The 18865-nt window shown below is 42.1% G+C and overlaps 1 protein-coding gene across 3 annotated transcripts in view; it reads right to left on the bottom strand.

Annotated features, from left to right (window-relative positions):
- Positions 1–7973: 7973 nt before the first annotated feature.
- The window catches only part of Ago4 (argonaute RISC component 4), a 40649-nt gene continuing 29757 nt past the window's right edge, over positions 7974–18865 (bottom strand). For all 3 annotated transcript variants that reach the window (XM_038333647.1, XM_038333648.1, XM_038333645.1), the window contains exons 16-18: positions 14307–14408; positions 13894–14093; positions 7974–11868 (exon numbers count right to left, since the gene is read on the bottom strand). In XM_038333647.1, coding sequence (XP_038189575.1) covers positions 11760–11868; positions 13894–14093; positions 14307–14408 — 411 coding nt within the window. In that variant the 3' untranslated portion in view covers positions 7974–11759. The remainder of the gene's footprint in view (positions 11869–13893; positions 14094–14306; positions 14409–18865) is intronic.

Genomic DNA, 18865 nt, shown 5'->3' with positions numbered 1-18865 from the left:
AAATGAGTTAATTTAAGATGTAAGAGTTAATTAATAAGAAGTCTGAGCTAATAGGCCAAAGAGTATGTAATAAGCCTCAGAGTGCTTAGTTCATAAGTGGCTTTGGGAACACATGGGCAGAGAAAACCCAGTCTAGGACCAATAGGACATGTATAGTATACATACCTGGGTGACAGGGCTAGACAAAGAGATGTCCACGACCCAGGAAGAACAGAGAAATTTCCTTGTGAATAATGTACAACCTTCCTTTCTTCTTCCCTCCCTCCCTCCCTCCCTCCCCCCCTCTCTCTTTCTCTTTTGTGTTGTCTGCCATGTTTGTCTACCTGTCTGGATAGGAAGGCACATTTTTTTTTTCTGTTTTGGATCACCCAGCACCTGCACTTAAGGGCTGATTCCCCTAGGAGGCAGGACCAAGACTCAGCTCCTGAATGCTGTCCTTTGTCCAGAGACACCATGTGAGCATATGGCTGTGGCCTAAAAAGCCATGGAAGTCCTCCACTAAGCATAAAACATGAAAGTCCGACACAATTTTCCACTCCTGTTGACTGCCTGACTGTTGTTCACCTGCTATCTCCCTCTACAAAACGGGTAACCTCTCCATCGCACCCACCCCTTCCATGTCTGATCTCTCTATGGCATCCCATGAGGAAGAGAAAGACACTTGAAGCCCCGTGAAACATGCTAAGGAGAGCGTGACCACAGTTGAGACTGCGCATGCCGCTTCCCTGTCAGTTCCAGCCCTGGATTCCCACCCCCATAGCAGAACTCTCCCTTAATGGGTGGGCGATTAATGAGTTGGGCCTGAATTCCCCTTACTTTGAACAGGCTCTCACTCAATGGGCAATGAAACGAAAGACTTGCTTTGATTGGTATAGTCTGCTCAAATCTGGCTGGATCGGGCTGCCTTTCTTGGTTAGAAACTGGCTTACGTTGATCAGGCAGAAACTCAAGCATGAACGAACCTCTTAATTAATGTTTCCAGTGACCCTTGACATGCTCACTAGCACAGATTGGCCATCAAGCCTACTACCAACAGGTTTCTGACCTGGCCTTAAAGGGTCTTAAGGCATGTATCCTGTGGGACCCTTCATCGTACTTCTGTAATCTTAGTCAATAGCCAGGGGAACTTTTTACTGATTTTTCTCACATGTGCTAATGAGGCAGTGGAGCAGAGAGTAGACCCAGACCTCAGCCTGTCTCTGTCTCCTAAATGCTGGGATTAAAGGCTTGCATCACCACTGACTGACTAAGTCAGCTCAGCTATTAAGAGCACTTGTTGATCTTGTAGAGGACCTGGGTTTAAGTACTAGTGATGTGTGTGCTGTGAATATGTTTTATTACCATTGGTTAATAAAGAAGCTATTTCGGTCAATGGCTTTAAGAGAGTAAAGCCAGATGGGAAATCTGAACAGGGATAAAGAGAGAACAGGCTGGGTTTAAGAGACTTTACACAGGGCAGGGCACCCTGACTTCTCTTAGGACTGGAGAAGGAGGGGGTAGGGGGGAGTGGGAGGGAAATGAGAGGAGGGGAAGAGGTGGGCTTTTAGACCCACAAAACTGGGAGCTAAGCTCAGCTTCTTGGTAGCCTCATTTTTTTTCAGATAGGCTCTTGTTTCCTGGGCAACGAGGAGAGGCACGGCTCCTTTAAGAGAAGGCTTCCTGACTCAGCATTAGCAAGCAAAAACTGCACAGCTTCTTTAAGAAATGGCAGCTTCCTGATTCAGGCTGGCAGCACAAACTTTGACTCTTTTGGGAGATCCTGCACTTAAATGGGGTTTGTGAGCAGCGTGCTACAAATTGCTTAATGACGACATAAACCCACTGCATCCCTTGAGCTGGGCAGTGAGCATGGCTCGCAGAAACACTGAATATATCTCTGCCATGTTGGGTGGGTAGAGACAATAGGTAGGGCTGTGGGGTTGGTCATAGTCATGCCCACTTAGCATTTTTTTTAAAAAAGGTATTCTTGGTTAGAAAATGATTACAGATATGCAATAAAGACAGATTCAGACCCACTCTCTGTCCTTAACCTCAGCTCGGTGATGCTGTGTGAAAGTCAGTGTTCCTAACAGCGAATTCTTTTCTGGTTTAATGGCCAATTCAGCAGTTATATATACTTGTATTTAATATGTACTATCTGTTTTAATTAATTAATTTAAATTTAATTAAAAAACGGACTAGGAAAACGACTCAGTGTTCACTAAATAGGCATGAGGATTCGAATTTGATCCCCGGGACCCACAAGGATGTTGGTTTCTTCTTAGTCACAGCTGATTCTCAGTCTTGGCTAGACAACATCAATTGTCCCGATAAACACAACCTGGGAAGGGACCAGATCACAATCTACCCTGAGAGAGGACAAGGCCAAGAAGTTAAGAGTGCAGGGCAGAAGCTGAAGCAGGAACTGGCAGAGACCCTGGTGCTACTTAATGACTCGCTCTCACAGCTCGCAGTGGGCTGGGCCTTCCTCCATCAATCATTAATCAAGAACACAGCCTACAAGTAAGTTCAATGGGAGGGAGGTAATTTCTCAATTGAAGTTCTTTCTTTCTTCCCAGATGATTCTAGCTCATGTCTAATCAGCACAGCAACATTTACAATAACTATAAAATAGAAACACGTTACTAAAATCTTGTTAGCATGGTTTCATATATAGTATAGCGTACTGTAGTAAAAATGAGCACAGTTCATTATGTGCAAAAACATAGGCAAGCCTCATATATAACACCGAGGGAAGGAAGAAATTAAAACCAATAGGCTCCATTTATATATACTTCAAAAGAAGCAAAATTCCTATGACTGCTACCAAGTCAAGACAGCTTGACTATTGGGGGCTGGAGAGATGGCTCAGCAGTTAAGAGTGCTTACTGCTCTTCTGGAGAAATCAGGTTCAGTTCCAAGCACCCACATGGTGGATCGCAATCACCCGTAACTCTAGGAGGATCTGATGCCCTCAGATCCTTAGAAAAACACCTGCATGCACATGGGGCACACCAACTCAGGCAGGCTCACGCACATACAAATTTTCTCATTCATTATTAATAAAGATAGTGGCTATTTTGTTTACAGCTTAGGCTGGCCTTCAACTCTGCATGTGCACCATGACATGTGCACGTACGAGCTTATACGTATGCATGCTCACATATAAATGAATATATTTAACAATGTTTCAAGATCTAGTAGTGAGTGTGGTTTGGTCATACAAAACTTGCCTATCATGTGTAAAGTCAGCCATCGGTTCAAACGCCAGGACCATGAGAATTAAACACAAAATCTGAAAGATGTCCATTGGAATTTGCAGCAAGGAAGTTAGGATTAACTGTGATGAAAGCAATCCCTGTGGCTGGAGGGAGCAGATCACGACTGAATAGATCTGAGGAGTCTCTAGGACAGATCTACTAGAAGATCAGACACAATGGGAAGTAATGAATTCTGGTACTGGATGGAGTTGGAGTAGTTTGTATCTGCGGAATGGGAGAGGCTTGAGGACATGTGTACACTGGAGAAGAGCTGAAGAGAGAAGAACAACTGGAAATACTAGACAGAAATAAAGTGTGTGATAGAGGGAGACCATGAAGGAAGTAGAGAGAAAGATCCCACATGTAAGCAGAAAAACTGAGAACGAAACAGAAGAGACTCTACTTAGAGCATTCTCTAACTTAAACATATTTTACATCTGTGTGTTTGTGTGTGTGTGTGTGTGTGTGTGTGTGTGTGAGAGGACGATTTGCAAGTTGCAAAAATTGGTCCTCACCTTTCACTATTTGGGTTCCTGGGCTGGAACTCATTACCTAGACCAGGCTGGTCTTAAACTTGTAGTGATCTTTATGCCGCTACCTGCTGAGTCCTGGGGTTTTAGGTGTGCAGGACTGTAGCTGACAAGGGGTTCTCGTTTCTTTCAGTTTCTAGAAAGACTGGTTCTCTGTCTCTCCTTTACCCTTCCTTTGTCTGCCTTTAAACATCTGCGTTCCTCAGGACTCCACGCTTTTCCCATCTGCCTGACCCTCCTGTTACCACACTTGAATGCTTTTAATCACCACTGACACACTGATGTGTCCAATCTCTTTCTTCAATCCAAACACAATGGCCCTCCAGTCCGATTTGCCTGAAACTGAATTTACCATCTTCCTCCTTCCCATAAGCCTGCTGATTTCCTCTGTTCATCCTCTTAGTGGCACTATTGTTTACCCACCTACCCAGATGAGAGGCTGGAATCCCTAATGAGTCTAACTCCCTCCCCTCACTCTCCATATCTGCTCAGCTACCAAGGTCTTTTCTATTTTCGTTCTCATCTCTATTCCCTCTGACTGCACCTCACTTCTCAAGTTCAAGCCTCGTCCATGTTTGCTCACAAAAATTACAAAACCTTTGAGCTTCTCTTAGCAGAATTTCAGCTTCCAGCTGTCACAGTATTCTTGCCAGCAAAACTAGCACAAAGCCCAATCTGTGCCTGTAAGACAATTTCTAAACTCCTTAAAATGCCATTCATGTCCTGTCCTGTGAATAATCCGTGCCTCACCCTTAGCTAGTCTTACCACTTCTATTTCCTCCCCCTCCAGTCCTTAAAAGGCTAAGAATAATGGGCTAAGGTCAGAGCTAGGTGGTACAGTGGTTGCCTAGCATGAGGGAGGTCCTGAGTCCAACCGTCTGCCTTGCGGTAAAAAAAAAGTGATATGGGGAGAAGTAGAGGTGGAGGGGTGGTTGAGCTGGTTAGAGCCTACACTGCTTCTTGCAGAGGACCTGACTTCCATTCCCAGAATCCACAGTAAGTATCTCACAACACAACCTGTAACTCCAGCTCCAAGGGATTTTGGAGCCCTCTTCTGGCTTCCAGAATTTTGTGGTAAGAATATTTAAAGGTTGGCTTTCTTAGTGATTTTCAAGAAATAAACCAGCACTCACCAAGCTGTTCAATAGAGCTCCTGTGCTAATTCTACTCACCCTAAACTCTGTATCCTGTGGTGCTCACCTAACTTGCTCCTAGTAACCACCATTCCACGCTACTTCTTTTTTCAAAACATTTATTTATTCATATACATTATTATGTATATGAGTGTTCTGTCTTCATGCACACCAGAAGGAATCTGATCCCATTACAGATGGTTGTGAGCCACCATATGGCTGCTGGGAATTAAACTCAGAACCTCAGGAAGAGCAGTCTAGTGCTCTTAACCTCTGAGCCGCCTCTCTGCCCATCCCCTCTACTTCTAAGAGACCAACTATTTTACTTTCTGCACATAGGGGAGATTATGCAGGGCTTGCTATTCTAGGCATGGCTTGTTTAACATATCAACCATCAAATTCATCCATGTTACCAACAAGACAGGATTTTAGCCATTTAAAAAAATACTAAAATTTTTATGTGTATGGGTATTTTTGTCTGCATGTATGTCAGTGCACCAAGTGTATGTCTAGTGCCCGCAGAGGACAGAGAGAGCAAAGGATCCCTTAGAACTGGAGTTACAAATAACTGTGAGCTGCCTTAAGGGTGCTGGGAATTGAATCTGGATTTTTCTGAAAGAGCAGTCAATGCTCTTAATCACTGAGTCCTCAGCCATTTTTTTTCATGGCTGAGTAGTTCTCCGTCACTGTGTTTACATGAAGGGTCTTGCTGTGATAGCTCAGGCTGGACTAGACCAGGTTGGGCTTTAAAATGACAGCGATCCTCCTGCCTCATAAAACTGTTCTTTATAAGACAGCTAACTCAGTGGTTCCCATATAACAAAGGGATTCTGCCTCCCAGAAGAGGAGTAAGAAACCGTATTCAGACAATTATAGCTCCTCTTACCTGCTATGAGGGAGCAGTGTGCCTAGAGTCTTCTTACTCCTTCCTCAGCTTGCTTGCGCTTTATGATCTGTCCCGGCCGCTAAAACTGCGAAGCCATTTTTGACTCCCATGACAAATTCTTTCTGTTCGGAGCAGCATCTGTCATTTTATGCTCAACAGTAGGTGAAATGAAGTTAAAGAAAGCATGCACTTAAATTATAGCTTTGCCACTCAGTAATGTATTTAACCTCTCGGAAGCTGATGGGCTGGTTTTATTTTTGCCATGCTAGTGACTGAACCTATGGCCATATGCATACATTGCACAAAGGAACTACACCCAAGCTCTTTTTAACTTGAAAAATGAAGATTCCACTCTCAACCTCAAAGAGCTGTTGCTAATATTAAAGATCTCCCTGTTAAGTGCCTGACGAGTGGGTATTCATATGTTAGCTATGTTGCCTCTTCCTCCACCACATGCCCTGTTAGAATGAACCCTTTTAATCAATTAATCAATTGTGCAAGCATCTGTGATGTGTATGCATGTTCACATATGTATGGGTGCACATGTGTATAGGCATGTGCACTCATATGTCTATGTGGAGGGCCCGAGGCTAACATTGGGATTATCCATTACTCTCTACTTTATTGAGGCAGGGTTTCAAAATGGCCACCAATGTGGATAGTCTAGCTAACCAGCTTGCTCCTGGGACTTTGTCTTCATCTTCTTTTTCTAAAAAATAATTTTTATTTTATATGCATTGTTGTTTTGCTTACATGTAAGTCTGTGTGAGGGTATCAGATCTTGGAATTACACTCAGTAGCTAACTGCCATTGTGGGTGCTAGTAGTTGAACCTGGATCCTCTTAACCACTGAGCCATCTCTCCAGCTCCTGTCGCCATCTTCCATGTCCACCTGGCTTTCACGTGGGTTCTAGGGATCTGAACTCTGGTCCTCAGGCTTGTGTGGTGGTCACTTTACTCACTGAGCCCTCTTCAAATCCAGAATGAACTGTTTGAGGAAGCTGTTAACTCTTCCATGTCCTGAGTATCGAGGTGGAGATTGTAGGCACTTCATTTGTTATGCATGTCTGATAGCTGGCACAGGAGAAACTGTGCTGGCAGAAAACTAGAAGCCACCTTCACAGGAACTGGTTGTATGCAGGACTTTCTCTCCTGATGAATGAGAGTCCCCAAGAATAAAGTTCAGATTGGGCAAATTCTGCATTATTATCATAACTCAGCAAAAGGTTCATTTTTAAGTTTTAGAGGTCATGAGCTGGGCATGTTAGCTCATGTTAGTAATCTTGGAGTTCTTACAATGGCAGGAGTAAGAGTTTAAGACCAGTCTGGCCTAGACAGGGATACTTTGCCCCCAAACCAAACAAGACAAGAGACTGGAAACCCTGTTTTGTGTGAATTTAGGAAGCTTTAGAGAACTTAAGTCATAAATATAAGCATCTGGCCATACTGTCTTCTTGGATCTTTTGTTTTTATTTGTTTGCTTGTCTTTGAGACACTGACTGAAAAATGTCCCCAACAGGCTCAAGCATATGGACGCCTGGCTCCCAGTTGGTGGCGCTATTTAGGGAGGCCATGCAAGGGCAGACTTGCTGGAGGAAATTCATCCCTGAGAGCAGGTTTTGAGAATTTACAGCCTTGCCTCATTTCCAGATCACTTTCTTCTTCAAGCTTGTGGTTGAAGACGTGATTTCTCAGCTTCTTGCTGAGGTTGTCTGCTGCCACATTTGCATGCTGTTGTGGACTCTCCCTCTAGAACCACAAGCAAAGGAAAAACCACTTCTCCCATAGGCCATTTTTGGTCATATTTTATCCATCAAGAGAAAAGTAGCTAATACACAGGGTCCCACTCTAAAGCCCAGGATGAACTCAGAATTGTAATAATGTTCCTGACTCAGCCTCCCAACTTCTGGAATTACTGGAGTGAGCCACCACACCTCACCAGTTTCCTTAAAATATCACTCAATCAGAGCTTCCCTTCCCATTGAGAGCAGTACCTAGAACCCTGATTAATCTTGTCGAAGTTTCCATATATGAAGTGGTGCTGGGAGCCCTTCAAAAACTCCCAAATGGCAATCCCTAAACACAGGGAGACCCAGAATTAAACACGGTTGTTTCACTTCTCTTCTTTGTCCAGTTTCTCAAATAGATGAAATTGTTTTTTTTAAAGTAGCCATGTATGATGCCATTACAATATATTCCATATTTATTACACAATTGACAAGAAAAACAACTTTTAGCACAAGAATGCCAATTTATCTCTCCCATCCACCCCCCTACCCATCTTTTTGGACACATGAACACAAAATATCCCTGCAGGCCAAAAAAAATTTTTTAAGCAACCATCACCTTATCTCACACAGGGATACAAACCCTTCCTTAATTGCTTACAAAGTACCTCGTATTGCTAGAAACAGATATCCAGTCCAAATTAATAAAATACATTTTAAAACATTACAAGTCTAACCATAGAGAAACAAAAACCACACCGTTAGATGAACAAACAAACATTTTCAGCCAGTAGACACAGAAAAAATATGTATCTGTCAATAGCAAGGGAAAAGAAAACAGTTGGCCAATAAAGATCTTTCCTTTAATTTTACAAGAAAAAATTCTTGGAGTTGAAGCAATATTAATACAATGCCCTTAACCTCCACTTTCTTAAAATGAAAGCTGAGCTGCCACCTTGCTAATGAGCAAGAGAATCGTATAATATATCCACAGAGGGTGACTAGGGTAGAGAGGGTGAGCCTTGCTAAAACAGTGGATTATCTTTTCCCAGGGGAAGGAATAGGCAGCTGAGTCAGGTGGGTAAGGGCACAGGATATAGATCGGGCATCGGATGCTAAAATACAGGTCATACAGAACATGCCTGCTTGTAAGTCATCACCTTTGGAAGCAGCATATAGAATTTACAGTAGGAGTGAATGTGGTTTGCCTGCCCAGAACGCTAGCTGCATTAAGCCAGCTGGTTCACTTCATAAACGGCTCAGGACTCAACAACTAACAACAACAAAATATAATTATTTCAACATTTGGGTCTTCCCCACTCTTAATGTCCTCTGCTCCCTAGCCCCAAACTGTTATTCTTCAGCGTTGCCATACTGCAATCTTTCACACTACTTGACAGTGCCTAAATAGGCTGCGTTTAGGAAAACCAGACAGCCTAACACTACTTCTAGAGAATGCACACCTCCCATTGATTGACACATGCATAACGATTCAGTCAGTTTCGAGTGGAGAACTATTTGAACTGTCAACCCTAATTAAATTAAAACTATGCTTGCGACACTATTACTGCAGTTCTGATTCTGCAGGGATCACCTCTTAACTATTCACCCCTCAGCAAGCTTTTCCCCAACAATCCTAATTCTTCCATATTTCTTTCCATTTGTCCAAAGCAACAGCATCACACCCTTAATGGTACTGTTTTCCTACAAAAACTGGCCTCTGGCTTTTCTTCCACCACCACACTAATAGGCCACAGCATACTAGGACAGGTTGAGGTGTTTCAGGTATTTTGTTCAAGGTCAAGCATGGAACCCAACTGCAGGCAAATGGATCAGGGCTTCTGGGCACCCAGCTTGCTTCCTGTTCCATCATGCAGGAAGATGGCAAGACTTTCTTCTGTGCATTGTTAACCAGTGAGACTGCGGCACTCAAGTGCAGGTGTGGTGCCTGCTGGCCAGCCAGCCAGCTAGCCAGCCACCAAGAGTTCTTCACGCCACAGGCTCCAGGTGAGTCCTCATTCTCCTAAAAAGCTCCCACTTTTTTTCCTCCTCTTGGATCCAGAGCGGCTGTGCTGAAGAGTATTTTCTGTGCTCTCCCTGAATGAGTGTGAACAAAAGGGGCAGCCAGCCATTGATCAACATGTCCAGATTTGTATTATCCAAGTGAGGTATTCGCAAAAAAAAAAAAAAAAGTATCAGCCGCCTTCACTCCTGCCTTCGTTGTGCTTCAGCCACAGGACTTGCTTTCCCCCACTGTCTGCAGAGATTAAGGATGTCTGCACTCATCCTCACGAGCTAAAGTACTCGATGGACATTATAAAACTCTCTCAGAGACCAGTTCAGCTAATGCTGGTGGCACTGCCGAGCAACAGCACATGGAAATGTAAACATTAATGTATTTACAAGCTTGTTGAAAAGACTGAAGGAGAACAGTGCTATGTATTGCTGGGATTTTGAGAAGGCTAGTTCAACAGATTTGGATCTTGAATCAACTAATGAGTTCAAGCAAACATCCTTCACCATCTGATCCAGTGTTTCCCACCAATGGTTTCTAGATAGAGACAACAAAATTGTTTTCAGTATATTGTGTTTGTCTCTTCCCAGCTCCTTCCTCAGCTCAAGGAGTGGGGCTCTCCAGAGAGCCTCTTATCTTTCACCCCTTGCCCTTCGGGGACAGAGTAAAATGTGGGTTGGGAAACCCTGGGTGGAACTGCCTAGACTATGTAACGCTTGTCCTTTACAAAGTATTATCTACATTAAATACAGAATCCATTTCCCCTAGTTTCTAATGATGCTTGCTTTGTATCAACTCCCTTTGCTGGACAAGAAAAGGAGTCCTGTCTTCCTGTGAGGGAGTCCAGACTCTACAGAAAAAGGGGAAAAATCAACTTCTTCCACATAGTTTTAGCTGAAAAAGAGGAAGGCAAAGCCACCAAGCACATTTCAGGCTGAGAGAAGAGCAAACAGAACTGTACTGTAAACAGCTGTGTGCACAGCCTTAATTCCCAGGGAAAACGAGCTTTTTACATGCTGGTACTTTTTTTTCTTTTTTAAGTCCAGCATCACTCAATGTGCCTTATACATTGGCAAAGCCTGGCTAATTAGGAAGTATCCTGGTTCCAGCTTATCTTAAAAGAAAAAAAGGTGACAGGTCACAGACTATGATTATAAAATAGGTTTAAAAAAAACAAACAATTATTTAAAAGGGTGTGGAAATATATGTCTTTATCAACTGACTGGTTACAGAATATCCAGGTTATGATATATTAAGAAATAGTTGATAAAATCATACCAAAATTTAATCTATAAAACTACCTTGTTGGGGGAGAAAAGGGAGGGGCCTTAAAAATGCTTATTGCCAAAGTTAACTTTCTATGAGAGAAGTTTAAAAATCATTTAGATCTAACAAACCACATAGCAGCATAAAATGGGCACTTTAAAAAACTTGGAAACATACTAAAAGCTAATTTTTTTCCAAATAGGGAGAACTTTTTACTTTTGACCATGGCAGTGCTATCTGTCCCTGTGACACGCATCACACTTGATTATGTCATACACTCACAAAAGCCAGACACGTAAGAGAACTGCCTGTTTGAATCTGCAGCCAAATATAGTGCAATTGCCAGGCAACCTGCACTCCACAGCACAGGCCTGAAGAGATCAGTAAGATAAAGCAGTGAAAGTAATAAAATTCTGTAAAACTTTCAAAAATTAATGCTCCTTAAAGGCATTTACAGTGGCGAAGTCAGAAATCTCCATTAAAAAGTCTATGGGCCCACCCAATTAAAAAGTTGCATGGAAATGAAACAGGTTGTTTGGTTTTTCTCTCCCACTTATGCATACACCCCACTCAATGAACAAAGAAAAGGGAAATACTCCTCATATAAGACTAGATGCGGTGAATACCACAGCTAGCAAAATATCCCACAGAAACCCTCCTTTGAAAATAAGTCCTTTAGAAAGTCAAGGCTGATCAGCCTTTGCACGCTGAGGTAAAAATTTTGTCCAGTGCATCAGAAAGCATAATCTATGAGTTTCTATTTCATTTTTTTCTTTAAAAAATGGCTCAATTTTGTTGATGCATCAGACAGGGCTGCAAAGTACAGATTCAGTGCAACTAACTGTTCCGAGCTGCTGGTAGGGGACCACCTGAAATCAACGTGGCACTATCTAGAGGCAGTAGGCATCTGAAACATTTGAGGATGCGTAGGATGCCAAATTGGTTGAGTTCTTTTCCAAGAATCTCAGGCAAAATACATAGTGTGCTGGGTATCATGGTGGATCTGCACAGCTTTAGCCAAAGCCTGAGGGTCCCGGCCATTGCTCTGTCCTGACACGTGACTGCCTTCCGCACTATAATGAGAACAAAACAAAAAACCAGGTGTTAAGAGAAGACAGCATTCAACTTCAGTGTTTCAGGTAGCACACATAGTACTGGATTCAAGAACATCTTGAGCTCAGACTGGGTTACTAAAACGATTTATGTTTCCCTAGACATGCTTGTTCAACTGAAAAATACAGTACGACTTATTTAATGGATGGTTGTAATAATTAAATATAACGATGTTCACAAAAACCAAGTGTTTAATAGCACTTACATAAGGACTTCTACTGTCCCTTCTGTCTACTTAGTTCCTACTCATCCTTCAGGCCTCAATTATAAGTCATTTCCCTCTTAGAAGTCTTCCCTGACTCCCAAGTTCAGGTCAGGGTTACCTAGAATGTTTTTTATAGACAGTTGTGGTTTCCTTTTATAGTACTAGACACAACCAATATGAAATTGTCAATTGGGACATTACTAGGTACTATTGGGTAGTTTTTTTTCTCCACTGCAATAAAATCTCCAAGAAAAGAGCATTCTTCTTCTCTTCCCCCTCTTCTTCCTTCTTCTTCCTCTTCTGAGACAGGATCTTACAATGAAGGCTCCACTGTCCTCAAACTCATAGAAATCCTCCAAGGCATGCACCTCCATGCCTGGCTTAACTTTGTTTTTACTTGCTAATACTAGATTTCTAAATTAATGAGTCTATGCCTATCAGAGTGTTCACAACTTTAAACATTCATCTTCGGGGTATTATGTAACATAGGAGTTTGGCAAACCATCCCTTTTTCAGTGCTGAGGACTCAATCTATGGCTTCATGTATACTAAGCACAACACTCACCACTGAGTCACACCTTGGCCTCTGACCTCTCTCTAAATGATGATTAGTATCTAATCACCATTGATTTCATCCTTTCCTCCCCTGCCTGCACTATTCTATCCCAGGAACAGCTATTTACATTTAACAAAAACAATCTTATTCTAACACAGTTTTCTGCCCTATGCCTGCTGTTTCCTTTCAATATGCTCCAGTCAAAGAAAACTTACTCTTGTCCAAAATGCCACTGGTTCTCTTTCCTTTATGTCCACTGTCCTCTCTGCCTGGAAAATCCTTTCCTTTGTACAGTTAAGCCCTGCTCACCCAGCTCTAAAATCCCTACCAGCCTTTCCTCTGATCTCCCACTGAAGCTATCTATACTGTTAGACCAGTTGTCAGTTTTCTATTCACCTGTAGATCTTCATATTGAAACATAAAATACCTGCAGGCAAGAAACAAGGCTTACTAATCTTGATATTTTCTAGTTCCTAGCACAGTACTGGCACACAGTACCAAATAAATGTTTTAAATAAATGTATGTATATTGGAGAATGCAAAGAACAGAGACACAGCTGGGTGTTTTCTGTAACAGCGTATTTTCAATCCCTTATAGAATAGACTTGCAATGGAATGTCTACTATTTAGCAACTGAGTGGGGAAGAGCCCAGAAACTGCTATACTTCACAGACTGTCATTTGGGAAAGAAAATTAATGCAAAGAGCTCCCATTTATTGGTAGCTCAGTAACAGGTCAAATGTCTGAGTCCTTTGAGATCTCTATCTGGGAATGAGGATACTCACCCCTTCTGTTTTCCCATAAGCCCTGGCATACTCTGGTCATTTCTGGATTGTACTGGAAGCAAAATGAACTATGTGGGACTCCCTCATGCATGAATTGGAGTCCATAGGCTGCGACTACTCTGACTGGAACCAGGGTGCTATGCTGGCCACCTTTGGAGGCTTCCTGGGACCTCAGCAGAACTGAAATGCAGTTAGTTCTATGTGAAAACCACAGGCAGCTCCAAAGGAGACTCTGTTAGAAACACAACACAAGTTTAAACAAGCCTGAGCTCTTCTTGGACCAAAAGTCACATTAAAAGCTCTCAAAGTCTTGTACAGTTTTGATTGTTCCTTGTAGGTTAAACCTTAAAAGGACATATAAATCTTTAAGAGCTTTCTGCATAGCTTGTTTTTTAAAACATGCTTCCACACAGGAAGAGAGTTTTATTGATGAACTTGCCTGTCATGATCTTTATCCACCAAATGATACCTTGCCCGAAATGCTACCAGCCGCGCATAATATGCAGGGGCAGGAATGGAGACCGAGCGTGTGCACCTCACGTAGGTATGACAGAGCTGGTAAGTCAGCAGCTGAAGTTCATCTGCAGTGAAGCAGTTGTCATCCCACAAGACCTGGTAATGTGAAGGACGGCTGGTTCCCTGAAGGGAAAGTGTTAGGACTTGGCTAGTTAGGAGAAAAGAGGAACTGAGATCTAAATATTAAGCTCGACAATATCTCTGCCTCACACACCTACAAGTAGATCTCTGGAGCAGAGCAGTTAACAAAGCCAAGCATAGTGTCTAATGACAAGTCTCCTCAAGCTGGCTGCTGAACTGGCAAATATCTCCCTATCAGGTCAGCTTCCAAATTACCTGAATTCCTGCATGACTGCAGAGGTAAAAGTCAAACTCCGATGGATGTGTGATGGTACTATCCACTGTAGTGCCTGCTGGGACATTGCCACTTTTCCCCACCTGTTAAAAAGATATGTAATTTTTAAAAATACAATTAATCATCTGAGTAACAAGCTAGTTTAAGGCCAGTTTTTTCCTTTTATGCATTAATTGGTAACAAATTAGCAAATTGTTCTTATGTGAAGTCTCAAAACTAGATTAATTCAAGATGTTAAGCCAGACATTGTGATCCACACCTGTAACCTCAGCATTTGGGAGGTTGAGGTTGGAGGATTGTTTTAAGTTCAAGGTCAGCGAGGTCAGCTTGGGCTACACTGAGACCCTGCCTCAAAAAAAAAAAAAAAAAAAAAAAACCCAAGTTGGATTCCATTGTAACTTTTCCTTAGCTCAGCCCCATCTAAAGCACTTTCTCAAGCACGAGTCCACAGCCTCTTTTGGGGAATACAAATAATGACTTTTTTTTCTGAGACAAGGTTTCTCTGTAGCTTTGGAGCCTGTCCTGAAACTAGCTCTTGTAGACTAGGCTGGCCTCAAACTCCCGAGTGCTGGTATTAAAGGCGTGCACCACCACTACCTGCTGTATAGTTTTATACAGCAATATTGCCACATATTTATAGATACACTCTGTAGGCAGAGAAGGGAGAACAGCATTTAAGGAATGGGAATGTAGCTGAGTTGTTAAGTACTTGCTTATCGTGAACATGAGTAAGACCCTGGGTTCAAGCCCCAGCACTGCAACAAAAACAAACAAATAAACAAACAAACAAAAATCCACGATAGATAAACTTCCCTGGAAGAAACGACTTTCATTCCTCATTTGAGAGAAGAGTAATGGCACCTGTCACACACAGCTTTCAGTAAAAGATAAGATGAAAATCTTTGAACCGGTTCACCAGGTTCAGCAAAACTCATACTCTAATGGAGTCAGTCACAAGAGCTCCCCCAAAGGATTTCCGGAAGCCCACATGAGCTGGAGACTGAGAAGACAGCTCAGATCCAGGCCAGTCCTCACAGCCACACACTGTGAATGGAACTGAACATCTTTGTGCTTCAGTCTAGTCATCTATGATATCTGGTGATGACCCTTTGTAGATCTAAAAGTCTAAGGTTCTTCCACAACAAAAACACTGAAATCAAACTTGTAGAAAGGCACAGGGGGTAGGGGGGAGAGACATGACTCCACAAATGCACTGAACAGAAAAAGAATTAAATCTTGTTATTCAGTCTGTGTCTTCTGTTGTTCAGTAGAATTTAATATGAGAAAGTTTAATTAGCACAGAGATATTCATTCCCACAGGGTTTATTTGACTCCTTTCTAACAACCATCCCTTCCAGCTACGGATCATGTAACAATGAATATAAAAACTTGGAGTTACGAAGAATTCTTCTTTTAAATTCATATTAAGCTTAGGTATCTACCCAAGCCAGAGAAAGTATAACTGAGTCACAGTACCTCCTACTTATCTCAAGTTACGGCTTCAGTTACTTGTGGTCAACCAAGGTCCAAAATATTATCATAGCGCAAAGAGACTGGAGGTATTCTGAGAGTGACAATGTTCACATAACTTTTTGTTATCTCTGTGTTTTTGAGACAAGATCTGTATGTACTTAGTTTGTAGGCCAGGCTAGTCTCCAGCTCTCAGTCCTGTCATCTCAGTCTTCTAAGTGCTGAGATTACAGGTTTGAGACACCACGTCTGGTTCACATAACTTTTATTGTATTATTAATCTCTTACTATTCCTAATTTATAGTTTAAACAGTGTCACAGACATGTATATTAGGATAGAATGGTCCTGCATCTTTTCTGAAAGTATGTCATTTAGGAGTATTAGTTTATAAGGTGTGCTTAAGTGTTTCCTGTCAAATTTGAGGAATACTGCATTAAATCAGTTTATAAGGTTTTTTTTTTGTTTGTTTGTTTGTTTTGTTTTTCGAGACAGGGTTTCTCTGCAGCTTTAGAGCCTGTCCTGGAGCTAGCTCTTGTAGACCAGGCTGGTCTCGAACTCACAGAGATCCGCCTGCCTCTGCCTCCTGAGTGCTGGGATTAAAGTGCGCCACCACTGCCCGGCTATAAGGTTTTTTTTTTTTTTAAAGAGGGAGAGTATAGGTCAATGGTATAGCATTTGCCTGCTATGTGTGAGACTGTGGGTTCAAAGTCTAGCAACACACACACTTTCCTAATATGTAATTTCTCAAAAACTATTATTTAATTAAATATAATCTTTAAGATGACACTAGGATGGATGGCATTTCCAATCTTATTTTACCACAGACACTCTTTTTTAAAAAGTCTTTAAAGATACCAGGTGGTGGTAGCGCACGCCTTTAATCCCAGCACTTGGGAGGAGGCAGAGGCAGGTGGATCTCTGAGGGAGGCCAGCCTGGTCTACATAGTGAGTTCCAGGACAATCAGGGCTACACAAAGAAACTCTGTCTTGAAACCAACCAAACAACAACGATGAAAACCAAAAACCAACTCTAGAGTTCTACAGATGAAAGCCTAAAGCTATGTGTATGAGGCCAGGGAAATGGAAACCAGACACTGAACTCAGTAAGTATTGCTTGAGCATCCAAGTTAGGCTTCACAGCAAATGTTGAGTCTAAGAGCCAGAGGCAGAAAGAATAAAGTGCCTTCCACAACCCAAGTATTTTAGTGCAATGTGATGCAGGTCGCTGGAAGGCACTAGGATGGCTGGCAGGGATGGAGTAATTACACTAAGTCTTAAAAGGTAAGTAGGCATTGAAAAGGAAGGCAAAACCTGGTATGGTGGCACACGCCAGTACTCTCAGCACTCAGGAGGCTTAGGCAGGAAGGGTGCAAATTTGAGGCCATCTTAAGTACAAAGCAAAACTTTGTTTCTAAATGAATAGATAAAATGGAATAAAGACTGAAAACACTGTAAGCACCCCTAAGCCCAGAAACTTAAAGAGTAAACTGTAGCACATCCATATTATCACATCTGAACTCAGCAATAAAAAAGAAATGTTACTGATACACATAGCAACAAGGGTGATACTTTAATACATTATTCTAAATAAGAGAAGCCAAAATCAAAAGCTACATGTTTCTATTAATAGTTATATGACACTCTAGAAAAGGAAAATTATAAGCTGGAAATACCTATCAGTGTTGCCAAAAGTTAGAGGAAAAGGTTGAGTACAAAAGGTTTTTCTGGGGCTGGAGAGATGGCTCGGAGGTTAAGAGCATTGCCTGCTCTTCTAAAGGTCCTGAGTTCAATTTCCAGCAACCACATGGTGGCTCACAACCATCTGTAATGGGGTCTGGTGCCCTCTTCTGGCCTGCAGGCATACACACAGACAGAACATTGTATACATAATAGATAGATAGATAGATAGATAGATAGATAGATAGATAGATAGATAGATTTTTTTTTTTTAAAAAAAAAAGGTTTTTCTGGTGACACAGACCTCTAAGTCTGGCCACTCAGGAGGTGCAAGCAGGAGAATCTCCAATTTAAGGCTTGCCCAGGCTATAGAGTGACTTCAAGATCAAACTAGGCAAATTAGTGAGACCCTGCTGTAGTGATATTTTCTTTGTGTTTTAACAAATAAAGCCTGCCTGAAGATCAGAGTGCAGAGCTAAGGTACTAGAGGCCAGGCAGTGGTGGCACACACCTTTGATCCCAGGACTCTGGAAACAGGCAGAAGAATCTCTGTTAGCTCAAGGCCACCCTGGACTACATGAGATTGAATCTGTCTAAAGAGAAACAGAGCTCACACAAAGGTGATCCCAGCACTTTGGGTCCCATGCCTTTAATCCTAGCACTAGGGAAGTGGAGACAGGAGTGATATGTCTGGGTGGAGAGAAGAATATAAGGAAGGAGGAGACCAGAGCTCAGATGCAGTCTGAGGTTTGGTGGAGACAGATGCAGTCTGAGGATGAAGTCTGAGAACAGGATCGCCCCTTTGGACTGTGCACTGGTAGAGGTAAAAGGTTTCTCTAGTGGCTGACCCCACTGCTTCTCTGATCCTTCAGTCTTCATCCCCTAATATCTGGTTTCAGGTTTTATTTATTAAGACCAATTAGAATTGTGCTATACTCTGTCTCAAAATAAAAGGTAAAACGGGGATAGGGGATATGGCTGAGTGACAGAGCATTTGCTTATATATGTGAGGCCCTAGGTTCAATGTTCAACAACATTTAAAAAAGATTTGATATAAACAGAATTATATGCATTTGTCTCAACCATTAAGTACAACTACATTCTAAAAAGGTTGAATTTTACTGTATCTGTAGTAGACCTTAACATAAACAACAAAAAGGAGTGGGCTGAATGTGCTCATTCCAGAAAGGAGAACACAGTAGGACATGGGGACATAAGAAGACAGACATGAATATGCTGTTTAGGCTCCCCTGGAAGAGCATGAAGGAGCAGAGGAAGGTGTTTTGTATGCAATGGAAAGCACATGAAGACTTCTGAGAAGTGATGTGTTTTAGAAAGCAACCCCTGGCTGCAGGATGAAAGAGCAAAGGCAATGAAGAGACTGCTGGAGAG

This window comes from Arvicola amphibius, chromosome 6 (assembly GCF_903992535.2).
Source record: "Arvicola amphibius chromosome 6, mArvAmp1.2, whole genome shotgun sequence".
Classification (NCBI taxonomy): Eukaryota; Metazoa; Chordata; class Mammalia; order Rodentia; family Cricetidae; genus Arvicola; species Arvicola amphibius.
Note: the sequence above shows the minus strand (reverse complement) of the source record. Positions and strands in the feature narration are given on the sequence as shown.